Source organism: Notothenia rossii, assembly GCF_949606895.1.
Source record: "Notothenia rossii genome assembly, chromosome: 3".
Classification (NCBI taxonomy): domain Eukaryota; kingdom Metazoa; phylum Chordata; class Actinopteri; order Perciformes; family Nototheniidae; genus Notothenia; species Notothenia rossii.
Window position 1 is genome coordinate 70,797,218 of NC_136901.1, and position 27,819 is coordinate 70,825,036.

The following is a 27,819-nucleotide window of genomic DNA, read 5'->3' on the forward strand; positions in this document are numbered from 1 at the left end:
AACCTTAAAACAACTTTCCAGTGTAACTGGGACAATTAGTGTAGCATTCATTCCTCATTTTCTATCAGTAGAAAAAGAGCACAGCGCTGATTGACCCCGTTCCTCACAGAACTGTGGAAGAAGTATTCAGATACCCGGTAGAAGCCAGAGAAACACAGGGGAAAGAATAGTATTGTTAAAGTCAATCTACTATTATCGGAAAAATGTAACAAAAGTTAGATCACTGACTGATATAATACATATTATATATATTAACAGCAACGCCATATAGATTAACATGTTTTGATTGAGTAGCTGGTCGAGCGCTTTAATATGCTTTTTATGAAACTATTAAACAATATACTGTATACAATGTTTAGTAGTTTATGTTCTATAACAAATTACATTTCATGAGTTGGTCATATGTACAGTTTCAATCTGCAAAATAATCAGTAACCTAAGATATCAAATACAGTAAATATACAAATAAAAAGGTAAAAATAAGGGGATATATTAAAGAAAAGTACATCATTATAAACACAATCCTTGAGTTAGCCATGAGTAAAAAAAAAGAAAAGAAGAAACACTTGTCTGTTTTCATAAATCCTTTAATATAGGAAAGAGCCATATTTTAAACACAATATACAGTGTAACAGACCATGTCCCACAGTTTTCATATACAACATTTCTTTACAAGGCTGCCCCTACACGCAGACAGGTCTAAACCGAGAGAATGGATCGATAACATGGTCAAACTGAGAAAAGATATTCATAGTGGTTTCTGTGTACAACATCCTTATTCCTCAACTGTAAACTTGTTCAACTTTAAAACGCTTTTCGCTCTAGTCACATCACGCTTGTGTCCTAATCTAATGTCATGAATGTACTAACAACTTTGATATTGCTGTTAATGTGCTCACTAACAAGTCAATTATGCTGCTTCTCTGTGCTGTGATCAGCATCTGCGCATGATGAGGTAAAACTTGGGAATGCCAGATGTGCTGCTTGATTATAAAGGGAAATGTCAAAAGACAATGCATCAAATTAGGCTTTGAAGCTTGATAAGGATCAAGGATAGAGTGGGTGAAAAGGACAGTTATTTAGTATTCATATGCATAAAGGAAAATACAAAAGAGGTCAATCAAGTCATTCATAAATCAATTTGTAGCAAAAACAAGTTCCACAGCAATAAAGAAAGATAAAATCCTGGAGTGATGATTTTGATGATATTCAGAAACCGTCCGCATCGAGCTACTGAAGAGAAAATATTGTTAAACCGGTCGTTTCTATTCATTTAAATTCTTTGTGATTGCATATACGAGAGGTTTCTCAATATTCTAATTTCCCCTCCTCGACTCCTCGGTCCTCCGGTAGTGACCCGGAAATGGATTTCAGCGCGCCATGTTGAAGGACATCTCATTTCTCTAAATGCACATTGAGGACCGAGCATCGATTTAAAAAATATATATAAATCTAAAACATCGCAGGAGACGAGCCTTTTTTTCACATTGCTTGTGCATTGCGCTGCATAAGGAGAACTTGTAACGGAGCGTGGAGCAGGAGTCCAGGCTGATACAGACTTAGACATTCATATGCATAAGGCTCCTCCTTGGGAATGATTTAACTGCCCACAGGGAAAGCAGAGAAATTAACAGGGCGTTTCATAATGCAAGGCCATTATGATAAAGCCTAATTAGCATTGTTTGCTCCCTCCCCCTTTCCCTTACATTAAAGGAATGCAAAACCAGAGTCACCCAAAGCTGTTAAAACAAACATAAGCCAGAAAGTCACCTTTGTTGAGTCTGCATATGAAAGCCGCGCTGCTAGAACGGCTTATTATGGCATTATTGTCCTTATTACCAAGGTGACTGTCTGATTATTGGCATATCCATCCAAACACGGCAGTGGCTGCAGAGAGAGAGAGCCGGAGTGCTTTTTATTTAAGAGCAGAACTGACACCCGTGGCCTCCATCTGCATTCAGCCAGATCCTCGGCATCACTCAAAAAGGCAGCAGCCCACCATTTCATCATGTACAACAGAATATTCTCACAGAGGGTGTTTTTTTTTATTCATGAAAGGGCAGTTTGGGACCCTGAGAAAGCACTTCCAATTAAGGGTGATTTAGGAAAAAATACTTCAAAGCTTTTTGAATTAAGTAATGACACATTATTAGTTTCAAGCCACTTTTCAAAAAGATTAAACTAGAAAAGGTGTGGAGGGAAAATAAACACTGTTTTCATCCTGATCTGTTCGACTCCAGTGGGACAGATTGATTTACAACGCTTCGTGAAATCAAAGAGGCCCACACACATTTTTTGAATCAGAAATAAATCCTGGCACATCAGGCGAACGTGGCAACTTTGGGTGGGAATTTCACATCAGATCTGACGGGGACAAATAATGTGTGTTCTCTCAGTTTGCTGGAGGCTCTTACTCACTGAATTACACCTAAAGCGCTGAAGTGAATGAGCCTCTTCAACGAAAAGTCATCCATTTTAACTGAGAGAAGTCATTAATTCAGTTCAGAACAGATGCAGTGTGCTACTCTGGATCTATGCTATGGTTGTTGTTTTGACTTGAGTTGCTGTTTTTGTTTTTTTCCAAAGGAGCCCTGCGTGTAAAAATACATCAAAATGACAGGCAAAGTCGGATCAGATAAAGTTTATAAGAGGGAGCGTGTGGGCGAAAGCAACATGCCTCATGTAAGCAAAGCAGGTGATCAGAAGGTGCCGCTATACACAGTCAGGGAAGCAGAGTTGGTGTGCTGTTCAAAGAATATTAACGTGACTCACATTTCACCTTACATGCATCACGATTCATCATGTTTCTTTTGGCAGCCAGTCTGTATATGTGGCTGTGTGTGGTCCAGTGAAACCCATCCAAATCATGCCTGTGCTACGTGACTGAATGATGCTGCTGCAGCTGGAAACAACTGTTAAATGAAAAAAATCAAGTCATATCAGAAACTACATTCTGCGAGGATCATGGACGAAGATGAAAAGCTGCGAGGGCAACTTAAAGGTGGGGTAGGTAACTCACTTCAGAAACACTTGTTATATTTAATGGAAAGCTCTTAACATCCCAATAGCAATGAATACATGAAATGCTTTGACAATAAATACATATAAAAATGTCATCAGTGGAAGCTGTGGCGCTGTAAAAAGCTCGACCAATCATCTGAGCTGGCCCGGCCAAAATAACTGGATGGCCTACCTGCCTGTCAACCTTCCATCTCGTGCACAAACTTATCTCGTGCCCTCATTGGTCATGTGTGCGTTCGTGTGTGTTGGAGGAGGGGCTCTGCAAGGAAGTCTGAAGGAAGGGGCAGATTTTTTTCGGCTGTGTACTTTCAAATTCTAGCGCACTCGAGCTGGTTTCTCCATTCTTACCTACCCTACCCTACCTTTAATAATCTGCTTTTTCTTATAATGAACAAAGGGCAACACAAGCTGAGAACAAAGTGTTAAAAAATTAACTTCAATATTGCCTCAGTCTGGAAATAATGGCAAAGATATTCAATGCCATCATGTGAAAATTCTTGTTAGCATGGTTATTGTACTACATATCAATTATCTAGGCAAGGTTAAAGCAGCATTCATGTTATATTGAGGCTGTAGCTAATATAAAAAGCTCACAGCGTGGTTGTACTATTCTATTTAAAAACCAGTCCAAACAAAAGACACAACATTGAATTAAAGATAAAATCGGTTCTGTAACTTTTTTAATATTTGTTTGACTTTTCATTTCAACTGGCACTTCCCACATAAAAGGGACAATAAATTCACATTTGGGCTATCTATAAATGCTACTTGTTATTATGGCATTCCTAATATAATCACAATATGTAGCCAGACAAAATCATATGCATTTAGCTTGTGGCCGTATGATTTCATTTTGGTCTCCAAAAGCTTTTTTGCAGTTGACTGATGGTTCAGAGGTAAAGCAGGTGCCTGGTGAAGTCAAATAATGAACCCAGAAAAAAAATTAGTCTATGAATAGATAGAATATAAAGGATTAATAAAAGGATATCTTTAAAAACAGACAAATCTTCTTATTTCATAATGCAGAGGACAAAATATAAGACATATGCGGTGACGTAAGTCAAGTAAAAAAGGCCCCAAACCAGCAATCCCATGTGCCTGAGGGATGCTCAGAGATAACAACAATCTCCACTATCTGTAAACCCTTTCCTTGTATAGCATAGTTACACCATCATAACCACACCAGGCCATTTCATGTAATACAATACAACATCCTTCAGTAAATCTACAGATAATACAATCACTGCAGGGCAAACAGGGTGACTTTCGAGGAACTGTCAGTGTTCTGCATTAAGTTAGTCTTCTCAATTCAACAGACATGGATGGAAACAAATAAATATGCTTTCTCACCAGTGGCAGAAAGCACATGTTTTCGGCCCTGAGGTATTGTGGGGGTGGTGCAGAAATTCCATTTAAGAGAATAGGAAAGAGACAAATATATCAGTGGAAATTAAATGGCACTTTTTTTAACATTTTGAGTTAGAATTTAAGTCTCCTGAAAACATTTGAAGTTGCAGACTTGACCGGCCAGTGTTCAGAGTTTTTTCAGTGGTCATAAAAGGTCACGATGGAGAGAAAAAACGACACGCAGGGGAATCCGTGCGTTTGTTTTGGCGGTCGGCCAGTCGCCCATGATTCCCCAGAGCAGGAAGTGGTGACAAGCACATTTAAAACAGGCTGTTTGTAGAATGAGGTGTTCAGCCCCTCACTGAGGCTCGGTGACAATGTCGCTTGACCATAAAATGGAGACCTATTGTCCCTTTTCCTATGTTTTTGTTTGCTTTATCCATGGCTTCCAAACTCCCAGTTGGAAAGGGGTCCGTGTGCAACTGCGCCCCATAAATACACTTGTCCAAAGAACACAATGAGAAGAAACATAAACAAAAGTAAGAATCTAACTATAAAGTAGGCAGGACAGTCTTCTGTATATTTGGGTTAAAATCCCAGCAGAGTGGTAAACAAAGTGTTGACTGTTTGGTTTGTGTGGGATGTTCCTCACCCCATTCAAGTGTCTCTGATAAACAGGGAGTAAACTCTTTGTGTCTGCACGTTTAGTGTGAGAGTGCGTGGGTGCTGCTTAGCTCAAAGGCAAAGTAGACAGAGTTGAAGGTTCTCGGCGTTCTCATTGTGTGCGGTGTTGACCTGGCTGGGGGGTGAGGGGCGGACCTCCCTCACTTCACCTCTCATGTCACCAGTTGGCTTTGACAGCTTTCACATCACTCACCAGGTTTTGAGCAAGGCAGATACCAAAGATCTGAAGAGAAAAACACACAGGAGTCACGACATTAGATCACATTTGATCAGAATACAGGATGTTGTTTAGAAAGAAAAAATAATCCTGTATTGCAGTGGTTTGCTTAATAGTGCCTGCCGTCAGCACTAGATGGCAGTCACAATACAAAATTACACCCAAATATTTTTGTTTTTTCGGAACACACTTTATTTTAAATGCAGTAGGTTCCCTTTTTTCAATAAAAAACACAATCAAACATGGACTTCTTACCTGTAAAAGTGCAACACCAACAAAGATTCCAGCTACAATAATCAGGTTGTCCTGAAGCCACTTCTCAAACTGTCCCACACAGCCCTTGGTATAGATATATTTCTGCCGGTCCAGCTCCTTTAAAAAACAGAACAGACAGATAACAAGTAAATTCATAGTAGGAGTAAATCAATTGTTTCCTAAAATCACATTAACAATGATCAGCTCTTAGAGAGGACACTGGCTGTTGTCATGGTTTAAAAAACCAACTCTGAACTATGACTCATGATGGACAAAGCAAACAGACAGATAGCATTTTGCCCACTGTCTCTTTCCCCGCTGAGGACGGCATGAGGAGAGATAGAGAGTCACTCTGAGATTAGAACATGTCAGTGTGTTCACATCATGGAGAATATCAAGGCTGTGTATTCAGCTTCTGGGAGTGCCCCTGTCAGGACTGAGCAAACAGGCAGAAGCTGCTTCCTGTTACCGGACAGATGTCTGCTTGTGTTTTCACATGATGATGTACGTCTTCTATCCAGAGATGGGACATAAAAAGGTGTTATTTAGAGCCGCAAAGACTAACTGAGAATGGGTGTGAATAGGACTCTATACAATACTCTCTTTGTTACTCACAACACAAGTCAACCCGGCAAACCCTTTGTCCTCCTGCAAAACCTGAAAGCTATCTTTCAACCAATGGGAGGCAAAGGGAGCCCTTTGGCAGCCAATAAAAAAAAAGCAGGAAACATGATGTTATTCTGGCTGTGAACTTCCTCTGAAGCTATTTCAGCCCTCTGCTTTTTTCCCCTGTCCTCCCCATGTCTCCTGCTCTTCCTCAGCCTGCTCTCCACACAACAGGCAACACAGGAACTTGCTGCACATCACTGATAGTTCCAGCAAAATGTCAAAGGCCAGGGCGTTAGCAGAAGAGCATGCAGAGAAAATGAATTCATACCAACTCAGTGGCAGGTGGTTCACTGTATTGCAGTGCGCCTAGCAACAGCAATCTCCCTGACTGCAGTGCAGCGAGTTGTAACCACCACACCCACACACAGAGGAAAAGGGAACGGACTGGCATAACCCACTGAGTCGCCAATTACAGAGTGTAGTAAGGCTGCTCTCAAGGCTATAACGGGAGCCTAATTATCCCCGTTAGAAGAACAATCTGTTATTAAGGCAAGAAGCACGAAGGGGAGCCTGTGTGTGACTTAACCCTGTACACACACACTGTCTGCTCTGTTGGCCAACTGCTTCTGGGTTAACTTTTTCTATGTGTGCATTTAGAACAAGGAAAAAACATCTTTGAACCAATAAACGTGAGGTCTAAATGTTGAGAAATCTTATTTGTATTTGTTCCACTGAATGTTATTTTTTTTATTAACTATCACATTCTTTGCAATACAAATGAAGCGGATTACCACTCCACCATCCACGGATGCTCAGACCATTTCAATCAAGCAGGATTGCAGCTTGTCAATCAACTCGCCCTCAGGAGTAATTCGATTCAGCAGCTTCGAGTCATTTTAAGCAGAAATCACACACTGCCTGCCAATCATACCTCAATCTGACAGTTCTGTAAATGCAAAGGTTTAGCTGCTATCACTTCATTAACATGTTTAAATATACTATGATTATTAATTTTGAAAGCTGGGTCCAGATAAGACTGGAAGAGTTGTAAAAATAATATAATGGTAAGAGAGTGTACACACCAATTTAAGCCGAACATCGTAACCACACTGCGTGTTGATGACATCCTCCTGTAAGAACACAAAAATGTAAACGTCATCTTTATTTCAACTACTGGTCACACTAGTGTTATTAATGCTCATTTTAAGTCTGAGGGACAAAAGCAGAATTACATTAAGAACTACCTTCCTTTAAGCCCGCGTCACACTGTCCCGAAATTGACACCAGATGGACACTAGGGCTGTACCCGAATATTTGTTCGTTGGCCAACTATTCGGGTTTCAACTTCATTATTCGGTTTTTTTCTCCAAAATTTATAATATTTTTTCCTAAATGTATGCTACCAATAAAGGCGAATTGCCATATTCTTATACTATATTTATACTTTTGAATTGCACTGTTAAAATGGGAAAATATATACAATCTCAGCCTGTGCTCCTGACATCGCGTTCACTCACAGTCACGAACGCAAACGGCACGCTTCACCTCGCTTCACCTCGTTTCACACACCTGAACACAAAATGCCGAAGACTTCAGCTGTGTGGGACCATTTTAAATTGGACGACGGTAAGAAGAAGGCAGTGTGCCAAATATGCGATAAGAAACTGGCCTACCACGGTGGCACAACAACTCTGAAAAGTCACCTTGATGCTGTCTGTAGTAGCCTAGCTTAGCTTAGCTGTTGCCAAGTTGCCATGATGAAGCTGCTTTATCCGCCGTTTAAACAGTAACGTTAAACATGATAAAATCGTGCACTTACTTTGCTTGGAAAATAGTTGCAAGCAAGCAACCTAATTGTTTTTTTATATTAGTTTTTCAATTTTATCCGAATAGTGAAAATAATAGGAGCAATGTGGGAACATCTGGGGCTAAGGCAATTATTGGCATACAGTTCGTTCATTTATTTTTCGTTCTACATTTATTTAAATACTGTTTACTGTATCGGTAACAAGTATTACACTGTTAGGCCTGTTACGGCTATGTTATTAAAAGTATTGTTGTTATAAAAGAAATACGTGTTTTGTATCTTCAGGTTGTAAAACGTTATAGACGGAATTTGGAACCAGATTTGGTCCCCGGGCGCTGCACTGCGGCTGGGTTAAATGCAGAGGACACATTTAGTTTTAATGTATGCGAGTACTGAGACAATAAATAAATATAAAATCGTAATAGTATGCTCTTTCGGCGCTTCTGCTTAACAGCGTGTTGTCAGGTGTCTCGGATTCTTTCTTTCTTATCGTGTCCACAAGGCAGTCAGTTACAGGGCTTGGTTAGATGTGGTTCAGCCACAGCTGAACACATTGCTGTCCCTTCTCATTAAACTCTGCCAAGTCCGATGTTGTGCAGGGTTACTCCAGCAGGGGGCATATCAGGAGTTGTTGCATGGTTTGTGGTTCAATGCCGCAGTCACACACAGCGTCCCCGTCATTTAGGTATCCCCATTTGGCGAGAGTGGCTTTTGCACGTCCAACACCAGATCTTATTCTGTTTAGGCATTTCCACACTGCGTAGTCTCGGTTTCGGAGCGTGTTATGAAACCTTTTTGAAAAAAAAAATGTATTAAAAAAAAGAAAAATCTCTCCGCACCGAGTATTCGAATATTCGCTGCTGATTACTACCGAATATCTGGAGCCCGAAAAATGGTATTCGGGACAGCCCTAATGGACACACGATAAAGGAAATGCTCTGATCGTAACAACATCGGGCCATTTGTGAGGGCATCTTAAGCAATCGTATGACTGCCGGTGGAGTTTCTCAGGCTCCGGCAGCAACTTCGTGAGCGGTGGCAAAATCTTTGGCATGCCAAAAAATTGCAGAAATACCTTGCGAAGGTTCATTTTCGTGTTGAATTTGTGTGTCCATTTTGCCCTTCGTAAGGCCATCGTGAGGGCATCTTGTCAAATCGTGTCATCTTCGTCTTTACTTCGTGTGATCATCGGTGCCATCGGGCATTTTTCGCCTCACAAAGACAATACGAAGGAAACAAGAAGCTGCCCGATTGTCTTAGGAAGGCAACACGACTACGTGAAGCCCTTGCAATGCCGTCGTGTAGCCATTGTATTATAGTATGACGGCATCGAGATTGCATTTATTGCACAACAAAATCATGTAAACATTATGTAAATAACCCAATTTGTGTTCTGCGAAAATGAAAAAAAAGGATATTACATTGTTTTTTTTACTTGCGTTGCAGTTGTATGTCTTAATAGTAATTTTGGTTAACTTCTTGTTTTATTTAGATGCTTTTATTTTGAAGGCGAGTTTACGCTGTTGACAGGAAGTTGTTGTTGCTATGGAAACAACATGGCGGACATATAAATATGACATATAAAGACAGAGAAAGTAAAGAATAAAGTGTATGTTTAAGTGTTAGCACCCCCCAAAGAGGCACAAGCTCTTACGTTGAGTCTGGATACATTCTAAATCATCAGTAAAGTCTACGATCATATTTTCGTGTGTGGTTCGGGTGCCATCATGTGGCCTTCTGTAGGCATCGTAATTGCTTCGGCTGTTGACCAAGTTCGGGGCCATCTTCGTTCCAATTCCATATTCGTGTGTCCATCTGGTGTCGATTTCAGGACAGTGTGACGCAGGCTTTAAAGAACAACTCTAAGTTATTGATAAACCAAGGGTAAGCGATGGCTTGAAATCAAATGGCTGCAGGACTTGCTACATATTGGACTTGTTATTTGTCTGAAAAGCCCCAAAATAATGTCGTCATTTTAGAAAGCAGCAAAAAATGCCCATTATTGCAGGATTAATCATGCACTTTATGGCAGGATAACTCACTGCAGGGTCTTTGACACAGCAGGAGAAGGGGACTCCACAGCGCTCCCTGCTGGGGTTCGGCTCTGTGCAGTTGAAGTAGATGTTCAGGTTCCAGTCGTCGGGCCCGTGAGCTCCACAGCAGGACCACTGCAGAAATAACAGGCAGAGATTAAGTGGCTACCTCCGGTTAACGGACAGGTATATTTTCTCTGATCTTGAAACAGCTCTTTATATCTGGGCTCAAGTCAGCCTGGGTGGGTAGCCAGCTTACTGTGGCGGGAAGCAACAACAGATAGTGAGACACAAATGGAGGGACAACAGCCGATCTAATCGCCTTAACTGTGCGTCATAACAGAGCCCAGTGATTACACATGGGAGTCTATTATCTAAACTGTCTTGTTCATATAATTGAATAATCATTTGAGAGGAACACAGTCACATTAATCATGAGATTTGCTGAACATTTGTAGTGTCTGTCTCCTCCCTGCTCACTACTGAGCTGATTCAAGATAAGCTATGAAACTTTTATGAAACATCATTTCTAAAGAAGGGAGTGGATTTTTCCAGCTGAGCTGTTAAAAGGAATTTTGATGTGGAAATTCTGTTACAAATCATTTTCAGTCAGTAGGTGTGTACTCACATATTCCTGGGCAAAGTCAATAAGATTCTGCAAGTCGATGTCATCACGGTAGGCCTTTACATTGTTGTTGATGAAAAAGTTGAGCTGGTCTTTGATCCAGTCTTTAAAGACGAAGGCAAGGATCCCCGCAGTAAGCTCCAAGAAGAAGATCAAACCCAGGAACACAGAAAACTGACGCACACAAATGAAACACACAAGCAGAAAACAATAAATCTGTCACTTAAATCAGGGACTCTGGGCGCCCCACAGAGAGATCCTGTTTTCTTAAAGATCAAAACATTAAATCACATTATTTCTAGCATTTCCGGTAAAATAATTAAAAGGACAACAGGTCTGATGAAAAGTCCCTGTCAGGGTCTGGTTCTTGGGCCTGCCCTGTTTGCCGACTGAGGTTATAGCAAAAAACACCGCAGTCCCAGAAGTGTTGTTATATCATCCCTTTACAGTAAATGTAGCAGGAGACGGGGCTAATGATAAATGCACAAAAGCCACATTAGCTCCTCTCTCAGACGCCTGACTTACTGCTGCTAATGGACATCGGCTGGAGTTAATAGCTACTCTTGCAGCCAGCAACAAGGCAAGTTTGTCTCCGTCAGTCACATGCGGTTATCAATACAGCTGAACACAAACAAGCCTCCCAAAATGGTACCATCATGGCTTTGGGCTTTAGAATAATTATTCTTTGTTTCACAGATCAGAAGCAATGATGATGAAAAACATTACGCGACACCATGAAAATGTATTGGTGGATTATATAGCATGGATCATTAATTTCGAATTAAACTTGGTTGTGTGAAGAGATAACACATATTTGTGACATGCAACCACCCATAGCATTTGGCTCGGGTGAGTCAAAGTGACACCTGCTGCAGAGACAGCCTCGGCTATGGTGTGAACTGCAGACTAAGGGAGTGTGAAGTGCTTGAGTTGGTGTATGTGCTCAGAAAGTCGGGAGCTGGCTTACGAATTTAAGCAGGGTGGTGTTCTCTCGGAGCGCTCCGATGCAGCCGGCAAAGCCCAGGACGAACATGACCCCTCCTACAACGATGAAGAGCCACACCGGGTCGAAGCCCCCGAGGTCTGTGATGGATGACAGATTGGCCAGCACGCCCTGAGGTAAAAGATTAAAGGATAAAAAGATAGGTTAGAACTCTGACAATAATTCTTCCGAAATCAAACCTCACTATTTCTTTTACAAGGTCCAAACTGAAGTCATATCCTGACAAACCACAGTTAACCTTGAGAAGAGATTGTGATATCAAGTAGTGAGAATCTAATGACACAACCACGAGGCAAACTGGTGTTGCACTGTTCAGAGATTTAGGAGCCGTGCGGAAAAATCTAATAAAAGGCAATACTGTTATTTGATTAGAACGGTATCTACAAAGTGTGTTGCTTTCTAAACACAATAACAGCTTTCCAGTGTAATCAATTTATCCACAACACAATTTCCCTCTCTGGCAGATCTCTGTCAGACCTATGGGAAAAATAACTTTTATCAGGAGAGACACAGTCCACAGCCGTCAGCAAACATTCACTAACAGACATTGGTCCTTCCTCTCTGCATATCCTGCTGCACAGCCCCAAGGCCACAGTGTTTCCGACATGTTTTCCTGTCAGTCTTTGGTCTGCATCATCTCTCGCATTGACACATTTCACAAACAGACGCCAAAGAGCGGGTTCATGGTACGCTGAGTCAATGTTCCAGGGTAGCACATTAGAAGGAGGTGCAAAAAATGCTTGTTCATACATAACTTGTGTTCGGGTTCATGCATGATCTCTCACCACCTCTTCATATATCTCTTTCCCATCTTGAAGGATATGTATATGTGGGCCTCTGCAGGCGCCTGCTCTCTACTCTGATATCCTGTTTGCTTGTCACATACAGTGCACATGTCAAACTCTTGAAGCTAAAGCCCAAGAAGCTGAAATCTCATTCTGCTTAAAGTAAGCTCCACTGCACTGAGCTAAGGGACAGCGATATGACAAGAGGCATAACTGGGTTCCTGTGTTTTTGTGGCACTCGTGCAGAATTTAGTGCCTTCATTTTAATTAAAGCATGAAGCCCAGAAACAATGTCGTCTGGCGGAACGCAGCAGGCTAGAAATTAAATCGTCTTAGGAGGTGTTTACACGAGAACGAAACGGGTTCTATCTTCTACTTTTCTCTCGCGTATAGACCGTTCGTTCACACGAGGCCGTAACGGAACAGCGGAAACGGACCCCGCAAACGATAACGGGTCCCAAGGTGGATAGATCTGCAAACGGAACGCTCTGGGGGGGCAAACGGCTCAGTGTGTACGCCCTATACGATCATTTCCTGATAACGATGAAGCCATAACCCCACCTCTGCTGCTCACTGCTGTAGCATGGTCAGTAGCTACTGTCAGTAGCTACTGCTAGCTCCTCTACCACAACCATCAGCAACAAGTGGACATGGAGAATTACATGATCAACATGTTGCTAAATCTACCGCAGGGCATAAACATAAGGGCAACCATGGCAACCATGCTCAGGGGTCTTCTTCGCTGCTTTTTGGTGTATTTTGTGGCAGAAGTACAGCACCACTTACAGGCCCGGCATAGGTACTACAGCGTTTCCAGTGGTTTCGTGTGAACGGACATGTTAAATGAGCCGAATGCGTGTAAACGGAAGACTTTTTTGATAATGAATTTGGTCCATTTGCGCTCCCGTGTAAATGGGGTCTTAGTCACTGAGACCCAAACTCACCACCACTGTGCCTTTCCAGTACCCGCTATTCATCATTGGGCCTAATCCCTTTGAATTATTCACGCTCTTCCACCACTCCGATGCAGGCCTATTTGTACAGAGTTCACGACCAGACGTTTCTAATCAGTACACGCTTCCACGCTGGTGCAGCATTTACTGAACAGACCGGTACAATTTCTAGCTAATTAACGAACAAATTGACTGTTAACTCAATTGGAGGGAGTTTTAAATGTGGTCATGATCCACTGCACATGAGAGGTTAATGGTAGCACCTGGCTTTTGTAGTTCGTATACTGAAGAAATAAACAGGAAAAATGTTCAATGCAAATGTAGGGCATTTATTTTTGCCTGGAAAAGGCATTGTAATCTTGGTGAATATAAATTTGAACTAATGTGTCCTTATTTGTAACTATGCTTATCACTAGATTATGGTGAACTGCCGACAATTGGAAAAACGTATTGGCACTACAAAATGTTAAGTCAGACGCAGCAACATAATTTATTGCCTGAGACAACCCTGACTTGTTTAGCAGGACTTCTTCACGGTAATATATATTTTAGTGCTACCAAGCATTACAGGAACATTGCCCTTATTTTCCACGGCACTTCTCTCTTAAGCCCTATTTCTATCTAAACGTTCGCGCAAATTTTACTTCCAGCTTATTTCTGCTGGAATATGGAGAAGAATTTGAGCTACGCTGTTGAGGCAATCATGCATTTCAACAGTGTGTGCATGTATGTGTGTTTGAACTCACCTTCTCCGCCCATGCCCACAGGCCAACAGCCAAGAATGTGGCTCCTAGTAACTGTAAAACAAAGCACACAGAAGAGACTTCACTGTAGGGTGGAACGCAACAGCTAAGTAATGAAGAAAATCAATATGTTAATCTAACCTGATCCATACTTAGTGTAAGTTAATGAAATTAATAAAAAATGTCTTTCTTGACAAATGAACAGAATCAGGACTGTAGGTGTGGTTTGATCACAGTGATGTCTCCAAGGCAACAAACTCAAACAAATCAAAAACTTTCTGTTGTTAAACTCAACTGCAATTGATCCACAGTTATCCATGACATCACCTTTTTCCAATAGCCTCACCCACATCCTATCAAGTGATAAGAGCACAGAAAAATCTCTCAGTGACAATAACTAGTATTTTGTAAAACGAGCAGATAATAGTGTGTTCAATTGAAACAAATGGCTTTTAGAGCCTTGAAGCAAAACAGACATTGTAGATTCCTTAACTTGCCGTGGAAAGGGTAAATCACTAACTCTGCAGGTTATTGCAGGTTAGAGTCATTGCACTGCTCCGCTTAATAGGCTGGAGGATCTGATATCCTGAGAGTTAAGGGAAATCCCTTCGGCATTAGCCTTCTGTCCCAGTGAAGGATGAATGTAGGGCTCACAGTTTAAAAGATGCCAAAAAGAAAGAGATCTTCAAAAAGCACTGGGGTTGTGGCTTGAGATAGTCAACTTACTACTTTTTGAAAGAAAAAGAACAGTACAAGGATTATAGGAATATATACAGAATCGTTGAGCGGCCCAACCAAGCAAGGAGGCAGAGGCAGAGAGTTAAAATATAACCCGGTGTGGGCATTTATTACTCCTTGTGGTACACAGCCTCAATCTTACTGTCTCATGTGAACAAAGTCACCAGCAACAAGGATCTCACACACACTACCGGTCCACTGACAGGGAAAACAGAGCCTAAATACAAACACACACACTAATCAGGCCGATAAGACACAGGTCGGGGGGAGGAGACAACACCGGGCGCCAGGTGACCACAATCACCAGTAACAAACAAGACGGGAGGGGGAACACTTGTACAATTAATGCAACTTAACGTCATGACATATACACGCTCAAACATATTATTTGCACACAATGATTAATCTCAACCGCTGTCAATCTTACACAATCATAAACACTTTTGGCGCTCTCGCTATAACTCCCCTCTCTTTTCAGGTGGAGCCGAGGACCCGACCAGCATCTGCCAGACGACATTCCAATTAATACGGTTTAATCATTTAATAAATACTACATCAATAAATAGTATAATTTATATAAAAATGTGCAAATATGCAATGCCAAACTGTACTGTGCGAATCATGCTAATAAAGTGCAAACTGTTCACTAAAGTGCTGAGTGACATTATTACTGTGCAAAAGGAAGTTATTTCATAAAGTGCAAACCCACATCTGCAATATTACAAGGCCCGAAGCCGTCAGTCCACAGTGAAGAAGTTACCTTCGTCACAGCCCTATTTCATAACATCGACATTAGCTGACGTTATTTAATGTCTTTTGATTCTGTTGAAAGACAGTATTACTGCACATTTGCAGACAAAGATTAAGAGACAAAAAACGAAACGAACAGAATTCGATATTAAAAACAAAAAGTCTTCCGTCCACACGGAATCGGCTCAATAAACGTGTCCGTCCAAACGAGACCGCTGGACCCGCTGGAGACGCTGTAGTAAATATGCCGGGCCTGTAAGTGGCGCCACCGCGGAGAATAAACAGAAGGGCAACCAGGCAACCATAGCACCCCCCGGGCATGGTTGCCATGGTTCCCCTTCTGTTTATTCTCCGCGGTGGATTTAGCAACATGTAGTTCATGTAGTTCTCCATGTCCACTTGTTGCTGATGGTTGTGGTAGAGGAGCTGTAGATTTGACGTGGGGTGAGCAGCAGAGGTGGGGAGAGGCCGGGCTCTGGCTGTTTCGGCGGCCTCTGTTTCACCCTCCCCTAGGAGAGCGTGTGCTCATGCTGTAAAAGGCAGGTGCACCGCACCCACTGCCACTAACTCTGAGCCTGGCTCCCGAGCAGGACGTTCTCCCCGATATTCCACCAGCATATGAAAAACACCCACCTCAGCTGGAGGCTCCTGCTGGGTGCACTGTCCTGCGAGATACCGGTGTTGTGTCAAATTATGCACCCCTGTCATGAAATGCACCCCTTGTCACGGGAACGCGCATTTCTAAATGACACGTTTACACCTTAAAACGATGTTTAAAACGAAAAGTAAACGTTCAGGGTTTTTATTAATGGTCATGTTCAGACTGAGTTGTTTAGTGGTAGCTCATATAGTCTTGATTATTCTGGTTTAACTTTTCGCTCCGTATTTCATGGTAGTGGTGTCGAAATTCATTCGTCACTTCCTTTCCAGTTTTTTGTTTTTTTTAATCTTTCTTTTTATTATTATTGTTACGTCCTGTCTGTATAAACGTGCTTTAAAATGTATTGTTTAATTGTACATAGTTGTCATCTAATAATCAAAATATATGTTTATGTTACATAGTCTTTATCAGCATATTTTTGCCACGCGATATGCACCCCTTGCTATCTTACAAAATAAAAGTGTCACATACATGAAACTTGCTCCATTTATTGGTACCAGTCCTAGAACCATACCCTGAAAGATGTTTCAGGGTGGGATTAATAGAAACCTCTTTTTTTGGGGTGGGGGGGGGCTTTTATGACAGGCCTGGCCATCACAATATGCCCCCCCTTGCTATCTTACAAAATAAAAGTGTCACATTCATGAAACTTGCTCCATTTATTGGTACCAGTCCTAGAACCATACCCTGAAAAATGCTTGAGGGTGGGAATAAGAGAACCATCTTTTTGGGTGGGGTGCATTTTATGACAGGCCTGGCCATCACAATATGCCCCCCCTTGCTATCTGAAAGCATTTTTCAAGGTATGGTTCTAGGACTGGTACCAATAAATTGAGCCAGTTTCATGTATGTGACACTTTTATTATGTAAGATAGCAAGGGATGCATAGCGTGGCAAAAAAATATGCTGACAAAGACTATGTAATATAAACATATATTTTGACTATTAGATGACAACTATGTAAAATTAAACAATACATTTTAAAGCACGTTTATACAGACAGGACGTAACAATAATAATAAAAAGAAAGATTAAAAAAAACAAAAAACTGGAAAGGAAGTGACGAATGAATTTCGACACCACTACCATGAAATACGGAGCGAAAAGTTAAACCAGAATAAACAAGACTATATGAGCTACCACTAAACAACTCAGTCTGAAAATGAACCATTAATAAAAACCCTGAACGTTTACTTTTCGTTTTAAACATCGTTTTAAGGTGTAAACGTGTCATTTAGAAATGTGCGTTCCCGTGACAAGGGGTGCATTTCATGACAGGGGTGCATAATTTGACACAACACTGGGACCTGGCTTGAAACACACGGAACACTGTTGTTGTTGTTGTTGTTGTTGTTGTTGTTGGCGAAACACATCAGCAATGACACGGGGAGAGCAGGAGAGGTGGGGAGAGGCAGGGCTATGGCGTATAGTAGGGATGCTCCGATCCCTACTATACGAAACCTCACTTTAAATCTTCCATTTAAAGTGATGTTTAAAACTCAGTTAATGGGGCTGATTAACTGGAGCTTCCACAAACAACAATCAACTTAATTATTACATTCAAATGATGTACATTATTCAAGTTAACATTCACTTTGGATAATAACACGGGAGTAATTCTCTCTCTCTCTCCCTCTCTCTCCCTCTCTCTCCCTCCCTCTCCCTCTCTCCCTCTCCCTCTCTTTCCCCCTCCTGACAGCCTGTCAGTATCTCACGCAGCTCACTGATGCAGTAATGAGTGACCCGAAAAATACATATATTTATAACTAGTTTAGCTTGTTCCAGAGGTAGATATAGCTAAGTGTATTTGGTCTAACTCGTGTGTGTTTCGCTCCGCTCACCGGTCCGACGGGCGGAGCTGCAGGATTTCTGCTTCACACACGTTGCATTCCGCTATTTTACTGTCTTTTTCGGACACCTTAAAATAATGCCAGACCGGTGAAGCCATTTTGGCGAGCTTGTTTTGCCGCACACAGAGAAAAGTGTCATGTATTTTACCTCATGCGATCGGCTCTCGCGATTGGCATGTTTAGAGAACACCGATCGACCGGTGGAGAGCGAGTATCGGCCGATTTTGATCGGTGACCGATCGATCGGAGCATCCCTAGCGTATAGGGTGTACACATGGAGCCGTTTGGCCCCCAAGAGCGTTCAGTCCGCAGATCTATCCACCTTGTTTGAGGGCTCCGTTTCAGCGGTTCCGTTACGGCCTCGTGTGAACGAACCGTCCATACGATAGAGAACTGTAGCGGATACAACCCGTTCCGTCTCCGTGTAAACGTGGCCTTAGGCTCATAACATTTGTATTATACCATTCCTAGAACTATTGTTTCTGCTCCAAACATTTCAAATAACTCCAAAAGTCAACATTTACTGGAAACAGATGAATGTCATAATTTCCAAAAATCACAAGATCTTTTATTATGCAGTTTTTTTGCTGCGTGAAGTAAATTGTATAATCTCCCTGTGGCCACAGAAAAAAGGACCAATTGATGAATTAAAGTCCTAAAAGAAAAGTGACCTGAAAAATACCAACTCTTCATTTAATCTGATCAACTATTTTTTTCATCTCTTTAAGAGTGACGGCATCATAAAATATGACGACAGACATTCATAGCTTGAAAACCTAAAGGTCAAAGGAATTCCATTTTGTACATACTCACTAATCAGACAGCAATTCAGTAAAAATCACCCATTTCTTGGTAGTGGGGCTTTACACATATAACGTTATTGTCGAATTAACTGCTTAGCTCCAGCGAAATTGACATTCCTAAGAGATTTGTGACGGTAATTAACTTAACTAAGGAACACCGTAATGGCAAAGTCTGAAATATAATAGCTCCATTGAAATTGGATTAAATCATATTGTTGGGAAGCTGATTAAATTGGGAAGCAAGTAAACTCATGGCAATCCATCAGCACACTTAACAAGACTTGCCGCAGGGCATTCACATACTGTGGGGTTTTAGTAAAGGGTGTGGTGGATTTAACTGGAAAGAGACACGCAGGAAGAGTGTAAGCTCCTGGAGATCAGGTAGAAGAGATTAGACAGACAGTCAGTGGGAGTATTAAACCAATTAGCGTCCGACTCTAAGTAATCCACCTAGATTAAAAACTGAGACAGAGAAAACAACTCTTACCTTAAAGGAAGCTACTGTTACACAAAGGTATCTAAAGTTTAATGATATGGAATCGTTCTTTAGATAATATAGGTAATTTAGTGAAAATTCTAATTGGGATATTATTTACATATGCTATGAAGATTAGCTTCTAGAACACTGTGATTTACATTCAAAACAACAGTTAAATAATTCCCCCATTATATGAAAATATAAGGCAGCAAACGCACCACCTCATTTTCAAATGAAAACTAAATAGCGTCTGGATGTCATTGCAACAAGCCTTGTCCACCTTTGTAAAACAACAAAACACCTGCATTTGTTAAACAATAACAACTGTGCGCTCCAAAACCCATCCTACCAAACTACTTAGTATTCCAGAAAAAAAGAGGCAGACCGCAAAGGTTTGTCCTTGAGAGAACCTGAAGGCTAAACTGAACCTTCGCTTTACTTTCAAATGAGGCACAAAGCCCAAAACCAAAGTTTCATAGAAGGAGCAACTTTAGAACTTTGCCCTCAATGAAGCTTGAGTTGTTATCAACCTGTGCAGAGTTATCACCCAACATGACCGTTAAGGGAAGTGCATAAACATTATCATTCCCTACAATCGGATATAAATGCTAAAATAAGGAACTGTAGCAATCCCACAAAAAATGTAGCATCAATGTTGCTTAGTTCAGCATTCAAAAGGGGAAGACAACTTTGACTGAGGGAAGTTCAGTTAACAGTAAATATATATAATTGCGTATGTTGTAAAGGGAGGAGCTTTTCTAGTAAATGCCTGCCAACCATTTAATGGTTCTTCCTGTATTATTTGCATCAAGAGTTGATGAAACACAGTTGGGTGATATCTGGCACACATAAGGATTCCTTCTTAAAGGGGACCTATCATGCAAAATGCACCTTTGTACGTCTTTTATACATGAATATGTGTCCCCGGTGTTCCAGGGAACTCACCAAGTGTCAGAAAACACAACCCTCTCTATTTTCCTCCTTAGCCAAATTTTTTTTAAAAAGGGGCTGCAACGGTTTTAAAAAAAAATTGATCCAGATTTCAACACTTTTCTACGTCACAAAGAGGTGCTCCGCTTATTGGTCAACTCTCCACCTATCAGGGGAATGAGCCACGGTCACGTGTATTTCCAAACCTCTCATTCGCATATACTGTAGGACGGACTTCCGTCCATTTGGCTATTCAAATGTTAACGAAACGGACAGACTTCCGTGCACATCAGCGGCTGTCGGATTAAAACAGTTTAATGCACTTTTAACACTCACGTACCCAGGATTCCTGCTCCTTTCCTGGGTTACAAAGTGAGGTGACGCAGCCTGTCCTCTGGGTGCGCTCTGTGAGGGGGGGGTATCGCAGCCTGCTCCTCTGCCTGCCTGCCGCTGCGCTCTGCCTCTATCCACACAACTTTCCCCCGCCTTTCAGAGACTTATTTGCTGGGTCAAACTCTAAGTTACAAACTGTACACATTGCATTCTTGCTAATTAGCCAAAAATATGAACGGAATAAGTAGCAAGCATCGTAACAAACAGAGTAAAATAAATAGGGACAACAGCTTGTCAACTAACCATTCAGAAACGTCCTGCTGCAACCGAGATGTTTGCACCTCCACCAAAACCTCCGCTGCTTCAGGGTCAGTTTCTGGATCAAATTGATAATATGCTTGAACACATGCATTGCTCTGAGATGACATGTTTATTCCACACTCGTAATCACAGCAAACATGGTAACGTGACTCTCGCCGGCTCATGCCCCCCTCTTCTGCAGGGGGGCGTGGTCAGCTGCTGCTCAGAATTTTCAAAGACAGGCTTGGAATAGAGCGAAAATGAGCAAAACGAGGCATGGCTAAAAAATGATCTATTGGGATTTTGAAAAATAAAAATGTATAAATATACCTTATATAGGTATGGTCATACACTATATCATTTAAATATAGCATGATAGGTCTCCTTTAAACAAGTTTAAATTATACCACTACTTCACTTAGGAGACATTTAAAATGTCTATAATCAACCAGAAATACTGAGGAACAGATTGCACATGACTGGGATTATTATTATAATTTGGTGCTGCCTTCAAATGCTTCAAAAATTGTCCATCCCGTAATTTGGAACGACATTTTTGGTGATACCAGAGCTGCTACATGTTGAAGAAAAACAGCACAGAAATACTCATACTGTGATTTGACATACAGTGTACCATGCAATATTCCATTTAATTTATATTGTAAGTAATATTTATATTCAATAGTATTATAATGCATGTCATATTGCATTTCCCCCATTTCCCAGATTAATTGAGGTGTTCTTGAAGGCAGCTTTAAGTGAGACAGCTATGAAGGTATCCAAACCTAAGGCCCTGTCATTTTGGATTTCTATTTCTTCAACTATGTCTCAATTTCTTTCCTAACTAGTTATTTGAGCTTGATTGTCTTTATTTATAAAATGGATAATCATTGAGTCTCCTTTTGGATAGTTCAGCCAGTTGAGTCATACTTAAAATTAAACTAAAATGTAGCCAATTTAAGCAGGAAATCCAACTGTTACCTCAAAGTATCTCCATGCAGTGTCTGTCACTATATAAGCCTCACACATTATTTTTCAGCAAATGTTGACACCCGTATTATGTTCCTATTTTAAAGACCTATCTGCAGCAAAACATCCCTCATGGGAAAATAAGGTTTGGACAGAAGTGAAATTGACTGAATGAGTACATTGGAACTGAACATGCCTTTGTGCAGGCGCTGTGTTTTCTTTTATCTAACTTTTCCCACAGGCCGAGCAGCCAGAGTCATATTCAGGTCAGTTGGTGGCATTGAAGCACACTATCTGCGAAAACTCTGTCAATGCTTCCCTAAGAGTAAAATAATAACCTGATAAGTGCATTTTAGCCAGAAGAAGATAAAAAAACAAAGGATTTAAAATATAGATGCTAAATATAGAGATCCACATTAATCCCCTTTTATCCATTAAGCAATAAAACCAAGAATAGCACAGAAAAACTGTTTTATTCTTGCTTTGTTTACTCGTAAACAAGGTGTTTGAAAGTTTCTTTAATCACAACGGGTCTAATGAGATACTTTTTTGCTTTCTTCTGTACAATGTTTAAACATTTAATCTAATCTATGTGCTTATATCCCTGAGCAAGTACACAAAGTCTGGAACTAGATGTCCCTGTATGTGCTTTGTTTGTTAAAATCAGACTTTTCAAGTTTATTTTGAATTATTATCAAGTACCCCTGCAATGTGTGTGTCCCAGTGCGAGGGTTTCCTCTCCGTGTGGAAATAGAGATTATCACCACTTGACAAGATGTTCCCTGAGCCAGCTGATCCCATTAACCTCAACTAACTAGCAGACACACCAAGCTCCACGCTGCCTGGACACACACAAATACACAGGGTATAGACTTACTCAAGTGTGACTGCCCTTTCGCTGACTCTCTAAAAAGCTGAATATCTAATGCGGCTGGCCGTGTGAACGCAGCCATTCTTAATGATATGATATCAGTGTCACTGCCAGCGCAGTGGATTAAATGAGAAGCTCTTCCGATTTCACAGGAAGAAATCACTTTCAGACATTATGAATTAAAACTTCACAACACTTGACACTGAAAAATCAATTGACATGTGCCTGATTAATTACAACAGCATTTAAATAAAACAGGTTTCAGAGCCAAATTATATCTAAGTGGAATAGACTCTAGAGGCTGATGCTAAAAGGCAGAGAAGTTAGTTCCTGTTCAAAGCTTTTAACTCGTATCAGGATCCAGATATTGTGTTGACCTAAATTAGATATAAAACATTTGACATGGAGTATGACATCAGAAATAAAAATGAATCAGAAAAGAAAAAACCCTTGTGAGTGAACTTTGCCTTCCTGTCCACATCGGATTTTATCTGTGGAAAATGGCAAATATTACAAAACAGAAAAAATTACCATTCGTCCTCAGACACAAGACTAGAGGTGAGGAACAATTTTGTTTTGTGAGGCCTTTTCTTTGATACACATTTAAACCATGTTTAATATGTTAAGCAGGCTGAACACTATAGTGCAACTATTACTTGTATTATTGAGTAACCTGTTGATTAAAGTCTCTGTCTTATTTTAATTTCCCAGAGCCCAAGATGAAATATTACACGTTTTTGTTTTGTCTGATAATCAGTCTAAAAAGCACAATTTATATTCCGATAACCCCTTTTTTATTGGAAAAGCTGCAATCAGCAATCATTTCCACTTTTTTCCAATTATTTTGTCAATCGACTAATTGCTTGGATAACAAATGATTCCTGTCCTACTATACGCGCAGACAAAAGCATGCAATACAAGGCTTTCTTCCAATGCACTGATACATGCTGCATATGCAACATGTGAAAACATGAACTGTTGTTTAATTCATTATGTGCATTGAGCGCCGTGTCCTGAAATGGCTGCGTTCTCACTTTTTACAGCTGTCCACCTGAATGTAGCCCATTTTGCATTAATCCCCTAATGTGGACAGTCACACTTATAATAAACACACAGCCTGCCTTCAACCAACTCAGCCAGTTGGTAACAAGCCCTTAATTACAGCAAATACAGCTTCTAAACAGTTCTGCGGCTCAGGCAGAAAATATGATTAATTAAGGGGATGTTTGTGAGGATTGTGTCTTTTGTGAGGATGTGAGAAGGTATGCTGTTGGGTGTAAATGTCTGGCTGTCAACAGCGAGCATGAGCGATGGAAGAATCCAAACTAGTTTTTACCACTCTATTTTGTTCACAAAATGTAAGGTCTCACAAGCATTCTGTCTCAATTTAGACAGCATTTTCAAGCCTGAAAAGATCACTATAGGAAAGACAAATGGGTTGATTTGGAGAGAATAAACCCCATCTCTCTCTATTTCGGCAATGCACTAGCTTTTCTGTCAAATCGTGTTTAGCAGCGCACAAACAAGGGGAGAACATCTTCTAGCGATTATTAACGGAAACAGCTAGCGAGCTGGAACTTGTTGCAGCTCAGACATAGGACTGTTGGCTTGGCCTGAGTGTCAATACAGTCTGAAAGAACACAACATGAGTCAGACACAACACTATGGCCCTATGACTCAATATTTCCTGGAAGATTGAATTACAGAGCACTTTTCATTTGTGAGGCCAATTGTAAAATGACTATGTGCATTTCTCCAGTCTGAGGCATGTTTGTCAGTTCATATCACCTCAGTTTCAAAAGAAAAAGATAGAGATAAAGTAGCAGTTTGTGAAACTCCCACATCTTGAAGGGGAGTGTTGAGCAACGAAGAGGTGGTGACGAAGGAGGAAAAGGAAGATATCCAGTTGCATGTGGATCCCATGTGCCTGTTGAGTCCGTCAGAACAAGCAAATGGAAGGCAGAAAACACAGAATCACACCCTGTCCTCCCCCCCAAGTCTTTGTTATCACCAGCCCTCTTTGTGCGTTTGTGGGTGTGTGAGTGAGAGAAACAATGCTATCCCACAGAGCCCGGGCACTATAGTAATGGAGGGAGTGAAAAGGGGTGCTTGAAAAGAGGAGGGCTGGATGGTATTCAGGCCTGTGTGGCTTTTTCCTCCAGCTCCAACAATGTGTGGGAAGACCCTGTGGGTCACAGAGACACGCCATTCCTTCACCCATAGACATTATTATACACCAGCCGCACAGACGCAATGCAGACGGGCAAGGAGGGTGGGGTGAAAGAGACTGAACAGAAGAACTTTTCAGACTTAGAAGGGATACATATGGAGAGAGGGCATTGTGAAGGAGATGTGCCACTGATCTAACAATACAGACACATGTAATTTCTCAAACACAATAGTACCATCTTTACAGCCAAGTCAGAACTTGGAGAGAAACTAACATCAGTCCAGCTTTTGTTTAAGTTAGTTTGTATCTCCACCAGCCACCAACTCTTACTGACAATCCAATCATTAATAGTGGTCCCTTTACTATTGTAGAAACTATAGTTAGCCAATGAAATGTTAATATATGTACATCGGTGATTTAGCCACAATATTAGTATATGAGTTTTGTGAAGGGTAAAAGATACAGCTGACCAAAAAGTGAGAAAGAAAAAAAGTACACTAAATGGACGTCTGCTAAAACAGTTGACAAAAATAACATTTGAAAAGGTAATGTCAATAATGCTCTAAAGACCTCTAGAACATATAACTACTATCCTGCACTAGTAAGTAATTAGCGACTTCCTGTAGGACAGTAAAGTAAACAAGCTAATCTGTTATACTTATACAATGAGTAACTATACAAAGCTTAACAACAACACAAAACCAGCACAACAACAACAATATATGGCATGAGAAAGAACTCATTTAATAATTGTTTAGCAACTTAAAAGATCGTGAAACTAAAACTTAAGGATTCATCTAAATCCAAGTTGGCTAACTCTAAAGGTGCTAACGTAAAGCTAACTTACCCAAGTACTTGAGACTTTAAGTTGGCAACATTAGCGTTATTTTTGCTTGTGGCACCGACAGGAAAAACGATTTAAAAAGTGTATTTACTTACCCAGAATAAAATGTTGAATCCAAATAAGAAGTATTTCACGCAGCAGCTGACTTCTGCCCCTTTATAATTGTGGTGTTTTCTATTCATTCTTCCAAGTATAGTGGTGGCTAACTGGCAAGCTAACTAGATGACATTAACTACTATGGCTGGTACTTTAAAAGCTTAACCAAAGCTTCAGTTCTTGAACTACTGAAGCCAAGGTTAGCTGGCTCCATCAGCTACAGTACACGACGCCGAGTTTACTCGCCGGACAGCGATAAGTAAATCAAACATAGGAGGCTAATTATCTTTTCCTTGCTTTAGCAATTAGCTTGCTAGCCCAGCTAGCTCGCAACTTCTATGGTTAGCATTAGCAGCTAATAACAACAAATGCAGGGACACTTTAAGGCACAGGCATTCATCTGCAGTTCAGTCGATATTCAAGTTTGCCTGGCGTTACTTTCGTAGCGTAAATCACACCGGGAAATGGAGATAAAGCTGCTGGCCTTTCAGCTAAACGCCTCCTCGATTATCTCTGTTGCCGCATCGACCCTTGAAATCTTCATCCTTGTTGTTTTGTGCAGTAAAACAAGCCCCTGCTGTCAAACGAGGAAACCACTGCGCTGGCGTTCGTCCTTTTCACCTCAAGAGCGGCCTCTACTGTCTCAACACGGGTTTTCACTTTACTGGGTGAACAGCATAGGCAGCTATACCAACAATATATCTAATACGCCGAAATCGAGCAAACCAAAGAAAACAGCTATATTTTAGGTTAATAGGTGCAATTGTGTAGCAGCGGCAGGGATTGCAAAGGTTAGCTTTTCTTGACAAATCTATGTTCAGCAGTTTTGACTACATGGTATACAGACCACGTTGTTAAATGCCCCATCCCAATAGTTATATTTAAGAATATGTAGCCTTTTACTCTTTGTATGGTAAAGAAAAGAGAGTTTTGGAAGGTAAACTAACTTAACATTCACATAAGTGTATTGCCAATAGGCCTACATATATTCCACATCCCGTCCAATAGTATTGGACGGGCTGTGGAATGCATTAAGGGGTTAAAGGACAAGATGAAATATAAAACTGGTTTAAATCCTGCTGTAGGGTTAATGTAAATATGAGCCCCCAGACCTACACAGCTGATGACATGCCATCTTATTTGCAGTTATCTTGACAGTTTTCTTCACTTTTTGAGCTAAATGAAACCTGTGATATTTAACACAGAGATCTCGCCTTTTTATCCCTCAACAAAGCTGTGCCAGAATCGCACAAGTTATATTCATGATGACATTTAAATTGAATAAGTGAGCATCCAGGTTACTAGAAATGTACACTGCTCAACATATTGTGACTGAAAGTAAAAAGATGATGCAAGACTAATGTGCACACTGACAGTAGCAGAGTTCAGAACTTACAGATATGTGGGCTTGTCTGGAAAAGCAGATGTTAACTAGAAAATTCATTTCCTGCTGAAAATGCGTGTGAATGCTGTAAACTGTGTACATTTGTTGCTGAATTTAGCTGAAAATGCAGAAAAAGCTGTATATTTTATTAGTTGAATGGTCTCTGTAGCTGCTTTTAGCTACAAAAAACAAGTAGGTGTTTTGCTGAATTTAGCTGAGAAATGCAGAAAAGTGAAATGATTTGAATCAAAATTGTTACAGCTCAAATGCATTGCAATGACTTTGTTGAAAACTTGAAAGTTAAATGTTAAACTGGAAGAGTAGGAAAAATAGTGAAGAAGCTTAATATTTAAAAGAAAAGGTTTGAAAAGGTATAAACAAAAAATATATAGCCTCAATGTCCTGAAATAGCTGAATAAGTTAATAGTTGAGTGGTTTCTGTAGCTGAAAGTAGGCTGAAGGAGTTAGATATTAAATGTAAGTAGTAGTGAATGAATGTGTAAGTAAGTAAAAAGGCTTTGAAAAGCACCAGAATATTTGAACTCCAAACTATTGAACTA

General features: G+C 40.7%; 1 protein-coding gene across 6 annotated transcripts; it reads right to left on the reverse strand.

Annotated features, from left to right (window-relative positions):
- Positions 1–566: 566 nt before the first annotated feature.
- Positions 567–26,506, reverse strand: tspan17 (tetraspanin 17). Of its 6 annotated transcripts, none has more exons than XM_079670868.1 (9): positions 14,963–14,985; positions 14,378–14,435; positions 14,086–14,136; positions 11,566–11,712; positions 10,602–10,772; positions 9,983–10,108; positions 7,216–7,263; positions 5,525–5,641; positions 567–5,275 (listed from the first exon to the last, which is right to left on the reverse strand). In XM_079670868.1, the coding sequence occupies exons 1-9, from the start codon at positions 14,968–14,970 to the stop codon at positions 5,210–5,212; spliced, it is 792 nt and encodes a 263-aa protein (XP_079526994.1). In that variant the 5' UTR covers positions 14,971–14,985; the 3' UTR covers positions 567–5,209. The 6 variants fall into 6 exon arrangements, with proteins under 6 accessions (XP_079526994.1, XP_079526995.1, XP_079526992.1 ...); XM_079670869.1 differs by lacking the exon at positions 14,963–14,985 and adding an exon at positions 14,580–14,945; XM_079670866.1 differs by lacking the exons at positions 14,378–14,435; positions 14,963–14,985 and adding an exon at positions 25,875–26,506.
- Positions 26,507–27,819: the final 1,313 nt, after the last annotated feature.